At 46.4% G+C, this 18,318-nt stretch overlaps 1 protein-coding gene across 1 annotated transcript; it reads right to left on the bottom strand.

Annotated features, from left to right (window-relative positions):
• Positions 1-1,372: 1,372 nt before the first annotated feature.
• On the bottom strand, positions 1,373-16,004 carry hpgd (15-hydroxyprostaglandin dehydrogenase). Its single transcript, XM_026169596.1, has 7 exons — positions 15,827-16,004; positions 15,313-15,436; positions 12,768-12,874; positions 8,328-8,424; positions 4,884-4,960; positions 4,632-4,795; positions 1,373-1,906 (listed from the first exon to the last, which is right to left on the bottom strand). Exons 1-7 carry the CDS (start codon positions 15,917-15,919, stop codon positions 1,783-1,785), a joined length of 786 nt encoding a protein of 261 aa, XP_026025381.1. The 5' UTR covers positions 15,920-16,004; the 3' UTR covers positions 1,373-1,782.
• Between the last annotated feature and the right edge of the window lie 2,314 nt (positions 16,005-18,318).

Genomic DNA, 18,318 nt, shown 5'->3' with positions numbered 1-18,318 from the left:
ACTGCTCTGAACACTTGGTTTCTCAGTTTGCCTGGGTACACTCCCTGATACTGTCATTGTAAGAAGACAAGCTCCACCCACTTTCTGTTCAAATTTCTGTGAGGGGCAGCCAGTCAGAAGAAAGCAGACTTAAACGTCGGGGACCAATCGTTCTACAGACCAAAGACTGTAGAACGATAACTGGAGAGCCAGACCAGGAAAAGACAACGATCATAACCACAAATCATTTCATGTCTTTGTGGATTCATTCACAGGGAAACTTCAGCACAGCAGCTGTGAGATCAGCCTCACTGAACCTCTTTGTTTATACCCGTCTCTTCATGACAACCTGTGACTTCATGCAAACCACACACGGGTTCTTGGAGAGCGCCCAGTTTGGGAAAAAGCCAACATTTTCACCACGGTGAAAGGATTCAATTGGCCAAGGATTTATGAGGAATGTCAACAGTGAAAACAGGGCTAAGGCTGACTGACGCTGTGTCCCAGCCCACAGTTCAGAGGAGATAAAGACACACAAAGGATTGCGCTGTACAAATAAAGTTGCTGCATGCTGCTGCCACAGTCGTTTTTCTGTATTGGACTGACACAGTGATGAGTATCAAATATGTTCCTCCAGCCACACAAGAAGATGATCAGAATAAAAACCAGCTCAAGTCCAGGAAACACATCTGCAGGAGGAATAATTTTAGGGTACCGTCGCCGTTATTGTGTTTAAATGGGAGATTGAGTTGGAAGCGTAATATTTGATATGAAGAATATCAAAGACTACTAAGCATTTCCACACACTTTCCTATACTATGGATAAAGATGGAAGCAACAACTTTGAAATTACCCACTGTGTGCAGACTTAATGCCGGTTTTTGGCTCACGCCATCTTAGAGGTGACCTTATGCTAATTAGTGCAGGCACTAAACCTGGAGCTCCGCCTTCTTGGACAGTCTGTTACTACAGTAACCTCACATGATGACATTAAAAATGCTCCAAAAGGCTCCAACAACGGTTCACAGGTCTCTGTTCAGGGACTCCAGTTAGCAAAGGTGAAGCTAGCAGACAGCTAGCAGCTACAGCCGCCTGTGCGGCCATCGGCCTGTTCCGTCAAAGAGGCCACGCCCCTAATTATGCAAACTTCTTGCCCCAGCAGTTCCACGTTCAAGAAGTTAGGGTGGCAAGGCGTCTTTAATCCTTACAGTCCATGTACACGCTTTGCTAACCAAGCTAGCTTGCAGTCTAAAAACTGGATTTTACAAACCAATGGGTGATGTGCATACTGTGACCTCACTCCTCGTGTACCACGTATTGGCTGTGAATAAATATTAAAACACGGAAAATAAACAGACATTGTGAAACTACAAATGTTAGCATACAATTATTGTTTAGGTTATCAAAACTCCATATTTATTGATTTATTTGTGTTTACATGTCACATAAACCAGCTATAAAAGAGTAACTGTTACAGTTCTTTAAATAACACTAATCAAAGAAGCCGTCATCTCTGAGGTGGACCACAGTGACGGTCCAGCGTTTTCTGTGACGCACAAACAATTAGCTAAAAACGAAAAAACTCATCTGTAACTTTGGCTTGCTGGATATTGTTTGTATGATCACTGTTTTCATGTTATGCAGATGATTATTAAATAAAAAAGATTCGAATCCAAACAGACGCAGTTCTGACTGAAGCTCCTGCAGCGTCCACGTGTCGTCCCGAGCGTCTCTGGTGAGCTGCAGTCAGACGGGTTAGAGCGCCGCATCTTTCCTTCAGCATGTGAGTCCTGAGTGTGGAGCTCAGGCCGACATGGGCTCATAGGTGTGGAAATGGATTCCCTTGGAGCAGGTGATCTTCATCACCGCTCCGTGCAGACTGGTGTCCGTGATCAGCCTCATCATGCCCTCTGCTATCAGCGACGGCCTGCAGGTCAACAAGAAGAAAAACACACGCTGTTGTTTTTGCATCACAAATTACGACTTCATGACTCTCTTCACAAATTAAATTTTAACCATTAGAGAAACAAGTCATCCCACAGACACATCATTATCTACAGCATAGGTGTCAAACTCTGGCCCGCGGGCCAAATTTGGCCCGCAGCCTAATTACATTTGGCCCACGAAGCCATACCAAATTACTATTAGAGCTGGCCTACTGGTATTATACAGCTAATATATATATTGTTTAGTATTAAGCTTTGCTTGTTCCATATTCACTTTTCCAGCAAAACTTATTTGAGTCCATAAGAAAAGATTCATTCTTATATCTGGAGGAAGATTTTTTTTTCAATAAATATTAACGTTAGCCCGCGACTTTGTTCCTGTTTTGAATTTTGGCCCATTTGAGTTTGACACCCCTGATCTACAGCAACGTGTAAAATAAGGTAAAAATATACAATTTGTGCATGTAAATGGAGAGTCCTCTTCACACACTGAGGTTAATTATGGAGTTCCACAGGGTTCAGTGCTAGGACCAATTCTGTTTACATTTTACATGCTTCCCTTAGGCAGCATCATTAGAAGACATAGCATACATTTACACTGCTATGCAGATGACACCCAGCTCTATCTGTCCATGAAGCCAGATAACACACACCAATGAGTTAGGCTACGTCCACACGTACCCGGGTATTTTTGAAAACGCAGATTTTTCTATGCGTTTGCACCTTTCGTCCACACATAAACGGCGTTTTTGGTCACTGAACATGGAGATTTTTAAAAACTCCGGCCAGGGTGGATATTTTTGAAAACTCAGTTTTTGCGTTTACGTGTGGACGAGAAAAACGCAGAAAACGCAGAAAACGCAGAAAACGCAGCGTCAAAGGTGTGCGCATTTTTTGACGTCACACTGTGCGCCACGTTATTGTTTCGGTGAAATGAATTTCTACAATACTGTTAATTCTACTCTCTGCAGTGTTTAAATGCTTACATATACACACAGTTACTGTCCCTCCACACATACGACTCGGTTCTGCTTCTATGCCCCAGCTTTGTTTACTTTTTCCCACCGAGGCTTCTAGACTTCTGATTGGCCAACATTTCTGCACGGTTAGGAATCTAGCGCCACCTGTTGCTTTGGCATGTTCATAGCAGCGTTTTCCTTCATTTCTGCCTTTATGTGTGGACGGGATTATTTTTTAAAACGAAAACGGAAAATCTCAGTTTTCAAAAATACCCGTGTACGTGTGGACGTAGCCTTAAACTGCAGGAATGTCTTAAAGACATAAAGACCTGGATTGGGGCTATATAAATAAAACTGAACTTTTTCCTAGCTTTAAAACTGGATTTGAAGCTAAATCAATGGATTATCTTGGCTCCCAGAATAGAATCCAAACTAATCCAAACAACTGATTTCAATGAGCTCTTTAAACTTGCTGAACCTACTGGATCATCCTGTCTCAACCACTTAATTCAAATAATTCTTAACTGGATTTAAATGTGACTCAGCAAACAACTGTAACCATAACAACTTGATTCAAATATTTGAACTCGCCTGAACATAAAGGCCGACCCAGCGGGTTACCCTAACAAACTATCCTCCCGTTACTTATCTCCATGATTTAAGTCAAATTAAGAACATTCTTGATTCAAATGTCAACACCGACTACAGACGACTCTCATCTCAAACCCACTGCAGCCACTTCAGTGCCACCATCACATCATATTTATCCTCAAACTGACATTAGTCTAAACTATAAACGCTTCCAAATCTTAATCTGAGGAAGGAGAACCTCAGTCAGGAGTCTGAATCCTTATTTAGGCAACTGTGTAACATCGTGGAGGACTGTGGATCCCTGTTGGCCGTTTCCTTTGTTTCCAGAGTTCAGCCTTTCAGAAGTCACTGAGAAAGCTTTTACTCAAACTAAACTCACCGTAACTTTGAACTAAAATATAACGATTTACATCATGGGGATTTACTGTTGTCTCCAAAGGCAGGTTGAGTTTTTACAGAGTGACTAACACAAGTAAACACCACATTCCCTAAAAACACTACAGCTGCTGTTCTGCCCTCTTTCAGCGAGTCAGTGGATGTACAGATGCATATATCCACATGTGTTCAGGAAGTCATCTGGACTCAATTTCCTCTGACACTAAATGATTCCCTCCTGCAGAGCTTTCACAGCGTTGAGCAAACTGCACACAGCGTGCTCTCTGCACAGTGTGGACACTGTTCAGCGTCTCTCACAGCTGGACTGAACCGCTCCAAACGCTTCATCGGGTTTCCTGAAAGAGAAGAAGTCTTTCAAACAGCAGTGATGCAATCAGAGCAGAGACGGGTTTAAAGCGGAGTTAAGAACAGATCTGATCCGTGCTGAGCAGCAGGTCTCTCACTCGTCCAGCTTCATTCATATGAAGCTGAATGTCGCGTCCTCACCCAGACCTCTGAGCTCCCTGAGCACACTCAGCTGACACCAGCTGCTGCTGTAGCGCAGACAACTGAGGTGAGACCAGATCGGACTGCAATGTGCCAACGTTCATCTGCAGGAGGTTTAAAACACACATGAAACACTGCAGCAGCAACAAGCGCCAAACTTTGGAGCTAACGCTGATGTGCCAAAAACTGCAGTTCCTCTATCGTCCACACGAGGCTTTAAACACGTTTGCATCAGTTTTGGTGATCGTTGCTGCTGACTGGCACATGGACTTACTGTAGAACTCCAAACTTGCTCATGCTCCGTTTGAAGTCGTCCTTGAACTTGACGAACTTGCCCATGTTGTCCTCGTCTTCCACCGACTGCAGCAGGGGCGTGTCGACGAAGGCCGGACACAGCGCGTGGATGCGAACGCCGTAGTCGCCCTGAATGGCCGCGTCCTGCAGCGACACGAGAACAAGCTGCTGAGCGGCCCTCTCATCCCGAAAGGCTTCGTGCTGCGCTTTCGCTAATGTGTGTGCGTCTTACCGCCATCGCTCTGGTGAAGCCAATGACTCCGTGTTTAGTGGCCGTGTAGACGGGCTGGTGAGGGGAATGCATGAAGGCTGAAAAAGGAAAGACCCAGAGGGAAAAACACGATGTTATCACAGTTTGTAACATGCAGGCCAAACACAGCTGCTGCAGCTGCACCTCGTTTTAAACGCCGCAGGCTCAGCTGATCCGGGTTTACTGGGATTAAACCCGACTCAGAGACCCGTCCGAGCATCCTGTCTTTGATGAAACAGTCACCGCGTGACTCGCTGCTGTTTCAGCTCCGTGAAGGCTTTCATAATAAATACACATTTCCTTCACTTTGTCCTCACAGTGCGATGACGAGAACAACAAAGACAACGACCGGCGACCTGGCTGCACAAATGTCATGTGACCACATCCAAATGAACAACACACACACAGACACACACACACACACACACACACACACACACACACACACACACACGCACACACACACACACACACACTGATGTTATCACCAGTGGGATGAGGGTGAAATGATTACCACATGTCTGCTGTTAGTGCAGGCTGAGCTGTGCTAGATCGACATCATGATGCATGATTAAAACAAACACAGATTAAATTCTGACGTGAAGCACAGACGATGAAAACGTGCCTGAGAATCGTCTGAGCGGCTCCACGTTAATCAGATATGTTTCTGAACAAAGCCGATAGAAAAATACTTTGTTATTGACCAAACGGATCATCTGTAATCCACACACATCACAGCTGGACCAGTGTCACATGACCCGGGGATGGTTCATCTCCTCAACTCTGAGAAACCAGGATAAAAACAGGAAATGACATCGACAGCGTCGGCCTCGGGGCTCAGGGCTGTGTGTCGGACAGGGTCGTCTGCAGTACGGGGGCCCCACAGGGAACGGTTCTGGCTCCGTTCCTCTTCACCATCTACACTGCAGACTTCTCCCACAATTCCACCCAGTGCTTCCTGCAGAAGTTCTCTGATGACTCTGCAATAGTCGGCCTCATCACTGATGGGGACGACAAGGAGTACAGAGGACTGACCCAAGACTTTGTGGACTGGTGCCAGCTGAACTACCTCCAGATCAACGCCAGTAAAACCAAGGAGCTGGTGGTAGACTTCCGCAGGCACAAGCATTCTCCACTGCAACCACTGAACATCCAAGGTATGGACATTGAGGCTGTGGACAGCTACAGGTACCTTGGTGTTCATCTGAACAACAGACTGGACTGGACTCATAACTCAGACGCCCTCTACAGGAAAGGGCAGAGCAGGCTGTACCTGCTGCGGAGACTCAGGTCGTTTGGGGTGGAGGGCCCACTCCTGAAGACCTTCTATGACTCTGTGGTGGCCTCAGCCATCTTTTACGGTGTGGTCTGCTGGGGCAGCAGCATCTCTGCTGGGGACAGGAAGAGACTGAACAGGGTGATCCGAAGGGCCAGCTCTGTTCTAGGATGCCCTCTGGACCCAGTGGAGGTGGTGAGTGACAGGAGAACGGCGGCTAAGCTGTCATCCCTGATGGACAACATCTCCCACCCCATGCAGCAGACTGTGACAGCACTGAGCAGCTCCTTCAGTGGGAGACTGCGGCACCCACGGTGTGGGACGGAGAGATTTCACAGGTCTTTCCTCCCCACTGCTGTCAGACTCCATAATAAAGACTCCAGCTGATCAAACTCATCCACACATGTGCAATAACACTAAGTGCAAAACTCTTCCTGCCATCGTTGTATTATACTCATATTGTATATAGCATTTGTCTTCTATTTTTATCCTATTGTATACAGTATTTTATTTTATTCTATTCTATTGTGTACAATGTCTCATAGATATATTATTCCAGTGTTCTTTCTCTATACAACTGTCCACTGCTGTAACAAAACAAATTTCCCACGTGTGGGACTAATAAAGGTTATCTTCTCTTCTCTTTATCGGGTTGATGACCACCGTCGTGCGACCACAGAGAAGATATCCTGGCTTTGCTGAGCTTTGTGTCACACTGCCTGGGCGTGACGTGAAGTTCTAATAACTGTCAGCCGATCTGTAGCTGGGAGCTCTCCCACAGGAACATCACTCAGAATCTTTGTGAAACACAAATATTTTTACGGCACAGAGCAGTGCGACCTTTGACCTGGAACCTAACACCTGCTCGAAGACCTCTGCCCAGACCCGAGGCCGCGAAAACAACGAAGGAAGGGTCAACCCTGGATCTGCAGCCTGCAGCGGGACAGCAGATACGAGTCACTGCAACATAATGAGGAGTGTGTGTGTCTGTGTGTAATCTAACCACACAGGAACTCACTATAATCTGTCTCATCTAATCATCGCCTACGTGGAGTTTATTTGCTCCAATGAAGCACGTTGCCGTTGCATGAGGGGACATCCCGAAGTGTTCTGGTCTCATAAACGGCGCTAATCCCACAGAAAACGCAGCTTCCTCGGAGCTCTGCGTGGGATGTTGTAGAGGAAGATCACGGCTCTCGCAGGCCTTTAAAGAGCAGCATGAGGACAATAAAACACCAGCAGAGCTCGGGACTCGTCTTTGTTGTGTTGGACTGTGATGGAGAGAAGATGTTGGAGGAGAATGAACTTTTCCATGACGGAGCGATCCACAGCCCTGGTGGATATCTGCCAACCTGTCATAGCTGCTTTTTGTTTCATGTGTTTCTAACACAACACCCACATCCAAGGAAGAAGAGGAATGTTTCCATGAGCCAGGCCTCCAGCGAGGACAGATTTCTCACAGCCACATTTTCTGAAAGGAGAAAGTCAGCGGAGAGCCAGGTGCTCCCAGCTGGTCCACTCCTAGAGCTCATATCACTCATTCATATCTGCTGTTACTCAGGAAGGGCACCATTTTGCTTCCAAGTATGTGACGAGGTCAGTGCTGACGCCCCGCTGTCGTGTTTTTAAGCTGCAGGTCTCTAAAGAGCTGCAGGGTTCATGCACAGTGAAGAAGGTTCACAGACACAGCGGCGAGCGCAGCGTTCAGCTCAGCTCGCAGCACAAAATAGAAGCAGAAAAGCTGACAGACAGGAAGCGCGCCCGGGTGTGCCGCTGCAGAAAACGTCCTTGTGATGAGGTCAGACTGAGCTGAGCTTTCTGCTGACCTTTGACTCGCTGCCCTCTGCCCTTTGAAATGAACAGGAAGAAAAAGCTGATTGTTGTATTTGCACTGGGAACATTAGTCAGCTGATTTTGGAGGGTGATGAGTGGGGGCGCCTCTTTCTCAGAGCCACTGGCAGCTCGCCGCAGCAGCAGCAGCGACTCAGGCGAAGCGCAGTCACACGCCGCCGTGGCCTTATGGACACAACTGTCGTGTAATCTTTGGCGAACTTTAACATCCCTGAACAAAAATCGCTGTATGAAATCTGAAAGCCTGGCAGAGTGTCTGTTGTTTTAATAATACATGTTTCTGCACGTGTGCGTGTTACCTGCCATAGAGGATACATTGATAATGGTGCCTCCTTGCTTGCCGTTCTCTTTGCTCATGTGCTCCAGAGCCAAGTAGGTTCCCTTGATGACCGAGGTCTGCAGACAAAGATAAGACGAGTGTTCACAGCTGTAAACTGAGGCATGCGCTCGTGATGAGGAAGTTAAACATACGTGAACCCACTGATAACACGCTTTAAAGACGAGCTTCTCACTCTTCACTGACTGCAAAGAATTGTTTCTTTAGCTCACATATCTGGCAGAACAGCTGACACAGCAACAGAAATGATGCGGTTATTGAAGCTCCAGTTAGTGTCACATTATTACTGTCATGTTATAGGCCCCCAAAACAGGGGGCAGGAGGGGGTCTGGATGAAGACTGGGTTAAAAGTGTTTGGGCATGGAGTCATGAAGCACTGAGGGACAACAAACAACAACAAATAAAAGAAAGCTGTCACGGCTGGCGGAGTGAGCTGTGTGGAGTGGAGGAAAAGGAGGACCCAAAATGCAGTAAACTGATGATACGAGTGAAGTTTATTTACACGGTGGCGGTGGCAAAAACAGGCAATGAAGCATAAGTAATTACAAACGGAAACCTAAACTGGGAGAAACTAAAGAGCAAACCTGAAATCTTACAAAACGGAGAGAGACGCAGACCAGGATACCAAGAAACACAGACGAGCCGACAACGAACACAGACCGACACCCACTATATATACACACACAAGGTAATCGGGTAATCGCACACAGGAGGGAAGAACAGCTGATCTGAATACACATGATGACTGGAGGACACAAGCTGAACACAATGACAACAGACACAGACTTTCAGAACAAAACAGGAAATCTAGAACCCGAACCGGACACAAGGGGGGAGGACACAGAATAACTAGAACAGAGGGAAATAATCACAAAACACAAAACGCTGGGTCAACGACCCAGGACCATGACAAAAGCAGATTGTTTCTTGCCCACAGACACTTAGTGAGCAGTCAGGTGACTCACCCAGCAGCATCAGGACTCAGAGCACAGGTGAAGTGTTCACCTGGTCTCCTCTCCAGCAATGACCTGCTGAATATACCAAACTCATGTGCTCCTAACAGAGTCGTGTAGGAGGCAACACCCGGCCGTGCACACAAACACTCCCCCAGTCTGAGACCAGCAGGGCTGCATAAATGGACCCGACTCCAAAGACAAACAGCTCTTTGGGGCACCAGGTGTGAACTTACCCGAGAGTCAAGAAAACAAAGATGGAAAACTTTTTAATGAATTAAACTTTTGCTTTGGTTTAGCTGATGTCAGTGTTGGAATGAAAATGGTCTGACAGATCTGAAGTTTGCTTAAGAAAGAGAAGTGATACTGACAGCGTGAGACAGCGCACCTTTAAAGTGGTTAGCAGTGTATCAGCTCTTATCCGAGTATCAGGCTGTGACTGATTAAAGCATGTATGACGGGCTGACAGGAACCACAACACAAAGACGGGCTCAGACAGACCTGCCAGACACACAACGATCGTCGATGAGGAACTCAGCTCAACACAGAATCAAACATCACCGTCAGTTTAAGGCGCAGCAGTACAGAAACGCTCCCTCTGAGCACGCTGTTAATCTATTTTGTTCTTTTTATTCATCGAATTTTTTCCTGACCTCTGCTTTGACTCCGCTCTTGAAATCAGAGTTTAAAGACAGTGGGCTGTGAGAGCGTAGGCTGGATCGGCTGTGAACTCTGGGATTAATAAAGTTATATGAATTCGAATCATAATCTGAGTAGTTTGATTCATTTCCTGCTCAAGCGTTCATAGATACATATAGGTGGGCATCATCTGCATAGCAATGAATACATATGTAGTGCTTTATAATAATATTTTCTAAGGAAAACATGTCTTTATCCTGTCTTCCTTCTCTCACCCCAACCAATCACAGCAGATGGCCCCGCCCCTCCCTGAGCCTGGTTCTGCTGGAGGTTTCTTCCTGTTAAAAGGGAGTTTTTCCTTCCCACTGTCGCCAAAGTGCTGCTCATATGACTGTTGGGCTTTTTCTCTGTATCTATTATTGTAGGGTCGACCTTACAATACAAAGCTCCTTGAGGTGATTGCTGTTGTGATTTGCTGTGTAAATAAAGTTGAGTTGAATAATGTAAAAAGTATCAGTCTCAGGAAGTCCATGACTAACTTTGTTTTTAAGAAGACGCCTCGTTTGCATGAACACACTGTCAGACAGATGTGATACAAACCACTGCAACACATTTCCCTTTCTGCAGCTCCCGGTCCAGTGCTACCAGTGCTACCAGTGCCAAAGCATCACTGACTGTATGGGCAGACTTTTATTTTGCTATCACAGCAAGGGCCTTTACGTAACATGCCGTGCTCCATAAATGCACATCCATCACATCTTAAGTCCCACATTTGCGTTTCATACAGTTCTGTTGGAGTCGAAAGTTCACATCTGAAAACTTAAAACATCCCAAATATGCAACTAAGCGGAGGAAAGTATCCTCGAACTGGAACTTGGATGGAGTCTGACTCCAACAGCTGATGTGAACGGGAGCCAATTCAGGAACAATGAGTCACAGCGGTATGTTGTGAGAAGAGATCAGGTCTCTCTGCGGGCCACACTTTACAGAGTCTCGATGGTGGATCCCATCGTCGACCAGCTGTGCTGTTAGCAAGAAAGAGGCTTTTTTTAGTCCCTCTTGTGCTTGTACTGTGTCAGTCCCATATCACCGTCCACTGTCAGACTCAAATACAGTTGATAAGTCCTGTACTGGGCCCCGTATGAGTGCCTCAGTTTAAAACAAGCTGCTTTAGCCCCTCCCCTTAAAGGCCAACCTGTCTTTAAGCCAACGTTTCACGTATTGGCTGCCCATCATAAACAAACGTTTGAAAAGCAAGTATGTAGAGCTTCTGTGGCCCAGATTTCAGCCATTCGCCTGAGAAGACCATATTAGGATATTCCCTCTCTGTGACATCATGCAGTTCAATTCAGCTGTTGTTATTGAAACATATTTAGAGCTAACAGGAAGACGAGCTGTGAAACCGAGGGTTTAGAGCAGTCTGCAGCCCGAGCTTTGGCTCACAGAGAGGACTTGTACACTGACCTTATTATCTGAAGTATGGTCATGTTTAACATGAGCCTTCACTGCTGGAGCAGAGATACGTGACTGAAAATAAGGAAAACTCATGTTTATTTATACAGCAGGAAAGATCCACGGTAAGACGCGCAGCTCGTGTTTTTCCACTGTGGCTTGGTGTGAAGTCACAAGCAGCTGAAGTAATCTAACTGGTCCGGATCTTCAAACTGAGCTGAAGTATCTCGATTGAACTATTTTCATGTCCTTTTTCACTTTAAACCTGAGCTGTCGTTACTTTCTATTAGATGGAGAGCTGGAGGTTCTCCGTGCTGTAACACAGAGGTCAAAGGTGAACAGAGCAGGTATTTGTGACAGGTGACCAACAACAGCCGCAGACAGAGTGTTATTTTTACCAGCCAAACTAGAAACGACTGGCTAAGCCAATGAACTTATCAGGAAAGTCATTTCCGCCATCTATTCAGCAAGTGCCGGTGTCGCCCCCTGTTGGCACTGACACAGAATGAAGGTGGACAACACAGGATGTGATGTCAGCGGGTTAGCGTGGGGCTGAATTTATAATAAGACAAAATGTCAGAAGATGAGGCTGATAGTACTTTAGTCACCGCTTTCAGTTTCTGTATGTATACGCATGGATCGATGAGGACCTGCAGTTTTGGGAGCCTCGTCGCCACCATGAGAAGAATCCAACCGTTCACCTTCTGACAGGCTGACATTCCCCGACTACACGCAACATTTGTACTATTTTCAAGTGAGTTGCTGCCACAGGATAAACTTTTGTGTTGTGACCTGTGGCTCTATCTGGATCACATTCCAATCTAACTTTGAAAAATGTTTTGACTCCCTGCCTTCTTTGAGTGTTAGGTTACACCCGACATTCCTTATTCCACATGGCCTGGAAAACCTGCACAGTTCAGGAAGAGCTGAGGATCTAAAAGAGCGGTGTGCTCTGGATCCTCTGAGTTGCGATCTGAAAGGAAAAGCTCTATGCTACTTTAATAAATAAATAAATTCTTTTTATTTATATAGCACCTTTCTAGACAGAATCACAAAGTGCTGCACATAATAATACTTCTGATTAGGCTTCCTCAGGTTTTTCCTCAAAGCACAAAAAGAGATAAAGCTGCAAATGTTTCTGCTTCAATTATCTTACAGATTTATCATCCTTTGTAAAATGCATGTTTGCGATTGGTCAGATGCTGCACCTCCATCAGGTGAGCATCAGTGAGGTGCTGATGGGGAAAGATATCATGGGCATGCTAAGCTTCCTCTGATGCACCACCCCCGGGGCATCAGTCTGATCTAGCGTTCATGCATTAAGGCAGCATGCGTGTTATTTTGGTTTGCCATCTCACCAGGTTCACTTGGATGGTCTTCTCCCAGTCCTTTTCGTTGGTGATGCCGGCGTTGTTGATGACGATGTCCAGATGGCCAAATTGGTCCACGGTGTTCTGGAAGGTGTCTGTTCCACAGAGACAAGAAATCAAAATGGGGTGATTTCAGACGCTAATACAGGAACTTCTAAAAACATCAATGACAAGCTCCCATCAGAATGTAAACAGGGTTTCACTCATTAAGACTGCACTCGCTGTTATAACAGAGCCTCATTACCATCGTAGCACCATGTAGTTTACACTTTAATCTGCTTCATCGTTCTCAACACGCCAAACTTATCCGAGCTACTACCAAGAACTCTGGAAGTGCCCGGACCCTCGCTGTCTGGCTGTTCAGCCGAACTGATGCTGATCATCAAGCAAGAAAGGCCAATCGTCATGGAGCTGACCAAGAGGGCCCAATCGTTATAGAGCTGACCAAGAGGGGCCAATCGTTATAGAGCTGACCAAGAGGGGCCAATCGTTATAGAGCTGACCAAGAGGGGCCAATCATCATGGAGCTGACCAAGAGGGGCCAATCATCATGGAGCTGACCAAGAGGGGCCAATCATCATGGAGCTGACCAAGAGGGCCCAATCGTTATAGAGCTGACCAAGAGGGGCCAATCGTTATAGAGCTGACCAAGAGGGGCCAATCGTTATAGAGCTGACCAAGAAGAGCCAATCGTCATGGAGCTGACCAAGAAGAGCCAATCGTCATGGAGCTGACCAAGAAGAGCCAATCATCATGGAGCTGACCAAGAAGGGCCAATCGTCATGGAGATGACCAAGAAGAGCCAATCGTCATGGAGCTGACCAAGAAGGGCCAATCGTCATGGAGATGACCAAGAAGAGCCAATCGTCATGGAGATGACCAAGAAGAGCCAATCGTCATGGACCTGACCAAGAGGGGCCAATCGTCATGGAGCTGACCAAGAGGGGCCAATCGTCATGGAGCTGACCAAGAAGAGCCAATCGTCATGGACCTGACCAAGAGGGGCCAATCGTCATGGAGCTGACCAAGAGGGGCCAATCATCATGGAGCTGACCAAGAAGAGCCAATCGTCATGGACCTGACCAAGAGGGGCCAATCGTCATGGAGCTGACCAAGAGGGGCCAATCATCATGGAGCTGACCAAGCTAAACTTTCCAGATCGCCCACATGAGATATGTATCCTCCATTCTGGGTCTACCTACATGTGCTGGTTTTGTTTTGGTATCAAGCATACTAGGTTTGACATTAAGCACCCCCCAGCTGACCTCTGTGCTGACTTCTTCTACCTCGGGGTGTCCAAGGACCGGGTTGTCTGGGGTAGCAGCAGCCGTTGGTGTTGTGTATTACTGTACAATAAAAAGTACTCCGAGGCGATGAAACTGAATTAAAAGTGAAATGCTGAGGAGGAAGTCAGTCTCAGGACCAGAGCCAGACTCCAAGCCAAAACAAACAACCTCCAGCTGGAAAACTCGTCCACATTTCCAGTTGGCTGTGATGTCATGAGCAGCAGGTAGAGATCAGTTTGTAAAAATGTTTAAAGTTCACCACAAGAAGTGTCAGTGGCCTGACTACTTCCTGAAATGTAACTACACACTGCAGTCTTCGAGAGGACTCACTTTACTTTACGTGTGAAAAGCTTGTGTGTGTTTCAGTTACAGGTTCAGCAAAGAGCAGGAATCCTGACACCGCGGGGTTTACACCCAAATAACTTGTCAGACGTGTCGGCCGAACGCACACGCTGTGACTGAGGGGCACATACATCATGCTGTTACGCAATCAGCCGCCAGCAGCCGGTTTATCTCTGCATGTGGGCGCGCACGATTGGTTACGCTAACAGCAACAGCAGAAACAGACCCCGAGGGAAAAACCGGAGAGGGTTAAACCTGCGTGTCTTCCGCATTCCTCACCTGGACACCTCGCAATTAGTGCTGAAGATGCAGAGACACAAAACAGAGCTGCAAAGATGCATGAGTGCATTTAAACATGGTAAATCTCACCTTACCCCACACACACACAGACACACACACACAGGAGCTACAGCAAACAGCATTCCACAGCCGTTTGCCTGCAGGGATAGACTTTTTCAGTGTCAGACAATGAATCCTTGTTCCTCTCTCACTCTGTGACACACTTTTTCACTTACACACACTTAAATACTCGGCTTCTCCTTTTTCTCACCCAGGCACGCCCCCCCCACACACACACTAGCACACAACAGCGCCGGCAGAGCAGCAGAAAAGGAGAAGGTAACTGGAGAAAAATAAAAGGTCATGTGGTTGTAAATCAAACACAGGACAGGCTGAGTTTGAGCGGGACTCTGGGAGCGGCGAGAAAACTCGGAGCTCTGTTTGACCTCGGTGACAGGTTTGTGATAAATTAAATTAGCCCGCTTCCTCGTTGTCCAAGGCTCGGCGGTGCGCTGCGTTTGCATTACACAATTAACTGAACAGCTGCCAAACGCACTGACACACTGAAAGCTTTGACGAGAGTGACGTCAGCTCTTTTCTCGCGTCTTACGGCACGGCATAATTACCTCGCAGCGCATCTCCGTTGGCCACATCGCACTCAATGAACGTGCAGTTTCCTTCTCCGAACTCGGCGTCCAGCTGGGCCTTGCACTCCTCACCGAGGTCCTTGTTCAGGTCCACCATGGCCACCTGCAGAACAGAACTTTGAGATGGACTCTGCAGCACTTTGGTTACAGTGCAACACTTACTTTGCTCAGCAGACTATATTAGTCCTGTGGTTTCACAACTGTGCAGCTCAGACGGAAACAAACATTCATTTACTTAAACAGATGGCAAAGGAAGTTCCGAGAAATGACTGATCTCTCTGAAACGCCCGTGCTGCTGCAGAGAAGCGAGTCTTTCACAATGATTTCATTACAGATTAACCTGGATTAACCACAGACTCACCTTTGAAACCCTGCTCCTGTTAAAAAAACAAGTCAAACAGTGAAGAAAAAAAGCTTTTGAGGTGAAAAGATGAAAAACACAACAGATCGAAGGAAACTAAAAGCTGCAAGCAAAAGTTGCAGCAGTACCGACCTTGGCTGAGCTCTGCAGCAGTGACTGGACCACAGCTCTGCCGATGCCCTGAGCACCCCCCGTCACCAGAGCCACCTTCCCATTCAGAGACATGCTCCCAGTACAGCTGCACTCTTCCTCCTTCTTCTTCTCTCAGTGACTGTTCTTCTCTTCCTCTCCTGCTCTGCGTCTTCCTGCACCTTTCTGCTCTCTCTCCAACTCAATCACGTTTTCTCACCGCTCTGTTTTTATTCTTTTGGCTAAGCTGTTTTCCCCTCCTCCTCCTCCCCCCCCTCCCCCCTCGCCTTATCAGTCTATACAAACACTGCATGTGTGTGAGAGAGCGAGAGAGGGAGAGGTTAAGTAAACTCCGTAGAATAATAATTACAGGTTTAATCCAACTTGTTGTACCTGCCCTCCCGGCTCCTCCTCCACGCCCTTTCTTCTCCTCCCCTCCTCCTGTTTGATCAGCACACCTGAGCTCCTGAAATGTGTTGCTGTTTATATAAAGTCTGCATTTCAGGACATGTCAGAGACAAAACCTCAGACAGCAGCTTCTTTAAAGAGCTGTCAGTCTCTCATTGTTCTTCCTCACCGTTGGTTTTTCTCCTGCGAGGCTTAAGTGGCGTTACACAACAGTGGCAGCGCAGCTCGGGGATACGTTACAGCGAGCTTCAGGTCTCTGCACGTCCACTCTCACACTGAATGGGAACCAGCAGCTGATAATGACCAAATATGTGAAAATACCACCCGCTCCAGTGTGTTTTCCTTCTATTCTTTAAAAATAATAAAGACACATGAGGAAAGGAAAAGCTGCTGTATCTTCATGAACTTCACTATTTATATTCTGCACACTTTAGATCGAGGAACATCGCTACGCTTCCGTTCCTCTGACTTCCTGTACACGCTCTCTTCCTTTGACCTTCTTATTGTACATCCTTCCTTCATTCTTGGATCTGGAGATGATCTGCAGCGTGTTCAGCAGGCGCTCTTTAGATTTCTGGGATCTCCGAGGACCTGAAACAGCAGCAGAGGCAATATTTTGTGTGCCAGGTGAGGCCAGCCTGGACCGGATGGCAAACATCACAGGAAGTGAGGTCGCTGTGCACAAACTGGATAATAAAGATGGACACATGTTCCTCCTGCTCTGCTCTCCTAAACCTGCATTCTTGTTGGTGGCCAGCAGGTGGCGACAGCAGAAACGGGAGATATTAATGCACCTTTAGGAAATCGTTTGTGTTGTAGTGATAAAGCTAAAGTGAAGCGAGTTAAGTCTGTGTATGCACTTACAAATACAACAGTACATGCACAGTAATACAAGGAATCAGCAACAACACGACATAAACAATAATAACAACGATGTGTGTATACATGTTAGTATGTAGCTCCTCCTTAATGGAGGTGAACAAAGCTTAAGCTTTGAATCAGGGCGACTGTGTCACAGACGAAGTCTGTGCAGGATTTTAAACTGTTGTTTTTTCCCAGATAGTTGAAGTCCTCCCAAATCCTTCGCCCCGGTCTGTCTGTACAACAAAGATCTGCTTTGTTAATGTCAGAGACGTCGACACTGTTGCAGAGACATTTCGAGATATCTTAAAGCTTTTGCTCAGCTTGATGAAAGTCCAGTAGCTCCTCGTTCTCCAGTCGGCTTCACATTTCAGACACACTGATGATTCAATATGAACCCAAACTGAGGAGGTCTTATGTTTCCATACAGGTATGTCTAAAAGAGCAATGAGCTCATAATATCCACAAGATCCAGTCCTCACGAATTCCAAAAGGAAGAACTAAACCTTCAGTTATTATTCGAGTGGACAGGAATCATCCTCTTTGGGGACCATTCATCTCAATGGACTCCTGTCTAACGAGCATATATCCCTATAGAGCTTCTCTAATCGTATCCAATAGTGGACTAAAATTAGCCTTCGTTATCAGATAACAGTGAGGTGGTATAAACACACTAAAGTAGGCGAAACACGAGAGAGAACATTTAAAGGGGAGCATGTAAAAGACAAAGTGTGAGACAAAAATAATAAATCGAGTAATTCTGAGATTATTTTATGAAATTTCTGACTGATTATAATCGCAGACGCTCTGGGCTCTGATTGATCGTCTCTGGATCTTAAAGTCTTTTGAGGCTTTTTGAGCTACAGGTGCTGCAGAGCCCTCGTGAAGAACTTTAACCTTTTAAAACCGGAGCGCGGTCCATCTGAGTTCCTCTTTGCGACGTGCAGAAAGCACGTTTGTCTCTTACGGTTACTAGAAACAAGAAACAGCAGACCATCGTTGTTAAGAAGTGGCTCCCAAGTTTATTTTAGTCTGAGAGAGTTTCATGTAAAATATGCACAGCTTATTTTACAAAAACGTGTGTGTGTGTGTGTGTGCGCTCTGAACTGGAATGTAGAAGGAATGCTTGACGGATGTTCAACGACTACAAGGATGCGGTGATGAAATAAAACCTGTCAGACCCGAAGCGGCTCTGACGTGATGGCAGTCGGCTTTGTTTTTACAGT

Source organism: Astatotilapia calliptera, chromosome 6, assembly GCF_900246225.1.
Source record: "Astatotilapia calliptera chromosome 6, fAstCal1.2, whole genome shotgun sequence".
Lineage (NCBI taxonomy): Eukaryota > Metazoa > Chordata > Actinopteri > Cichliformes > Cichlidae > Astatotilapia > Astatotilapia calliptera.
Note: the sequence above shows the minus strand (reverse complement) of the source record. Positions and strands in the feature narration are given on the sequence as shown.

Coding starts and splice junctions, on each gene's coding strand:
- hpgd (XM_026169596.1), bottom strand. CDS start 15,919: ATGTCTCTGAATGGGAAGGTGGCTCTGGTGACGGGGGGTGCTCAGGGC. Junction 4,961..8,327: donor CAATGTATCCTCTATGGCAG/GTAACACGCACA, acceptor TTCCTTTTTCAG/CCTTCATGCATTCCCCTCAC. Junction 4,796..4,883: donor GCTTCACCAGAGCGATGGCG/GTAAGACGCACA, acceptor GTGTCGCTGCAG/GACGCGGCCATTCAGGGCGA.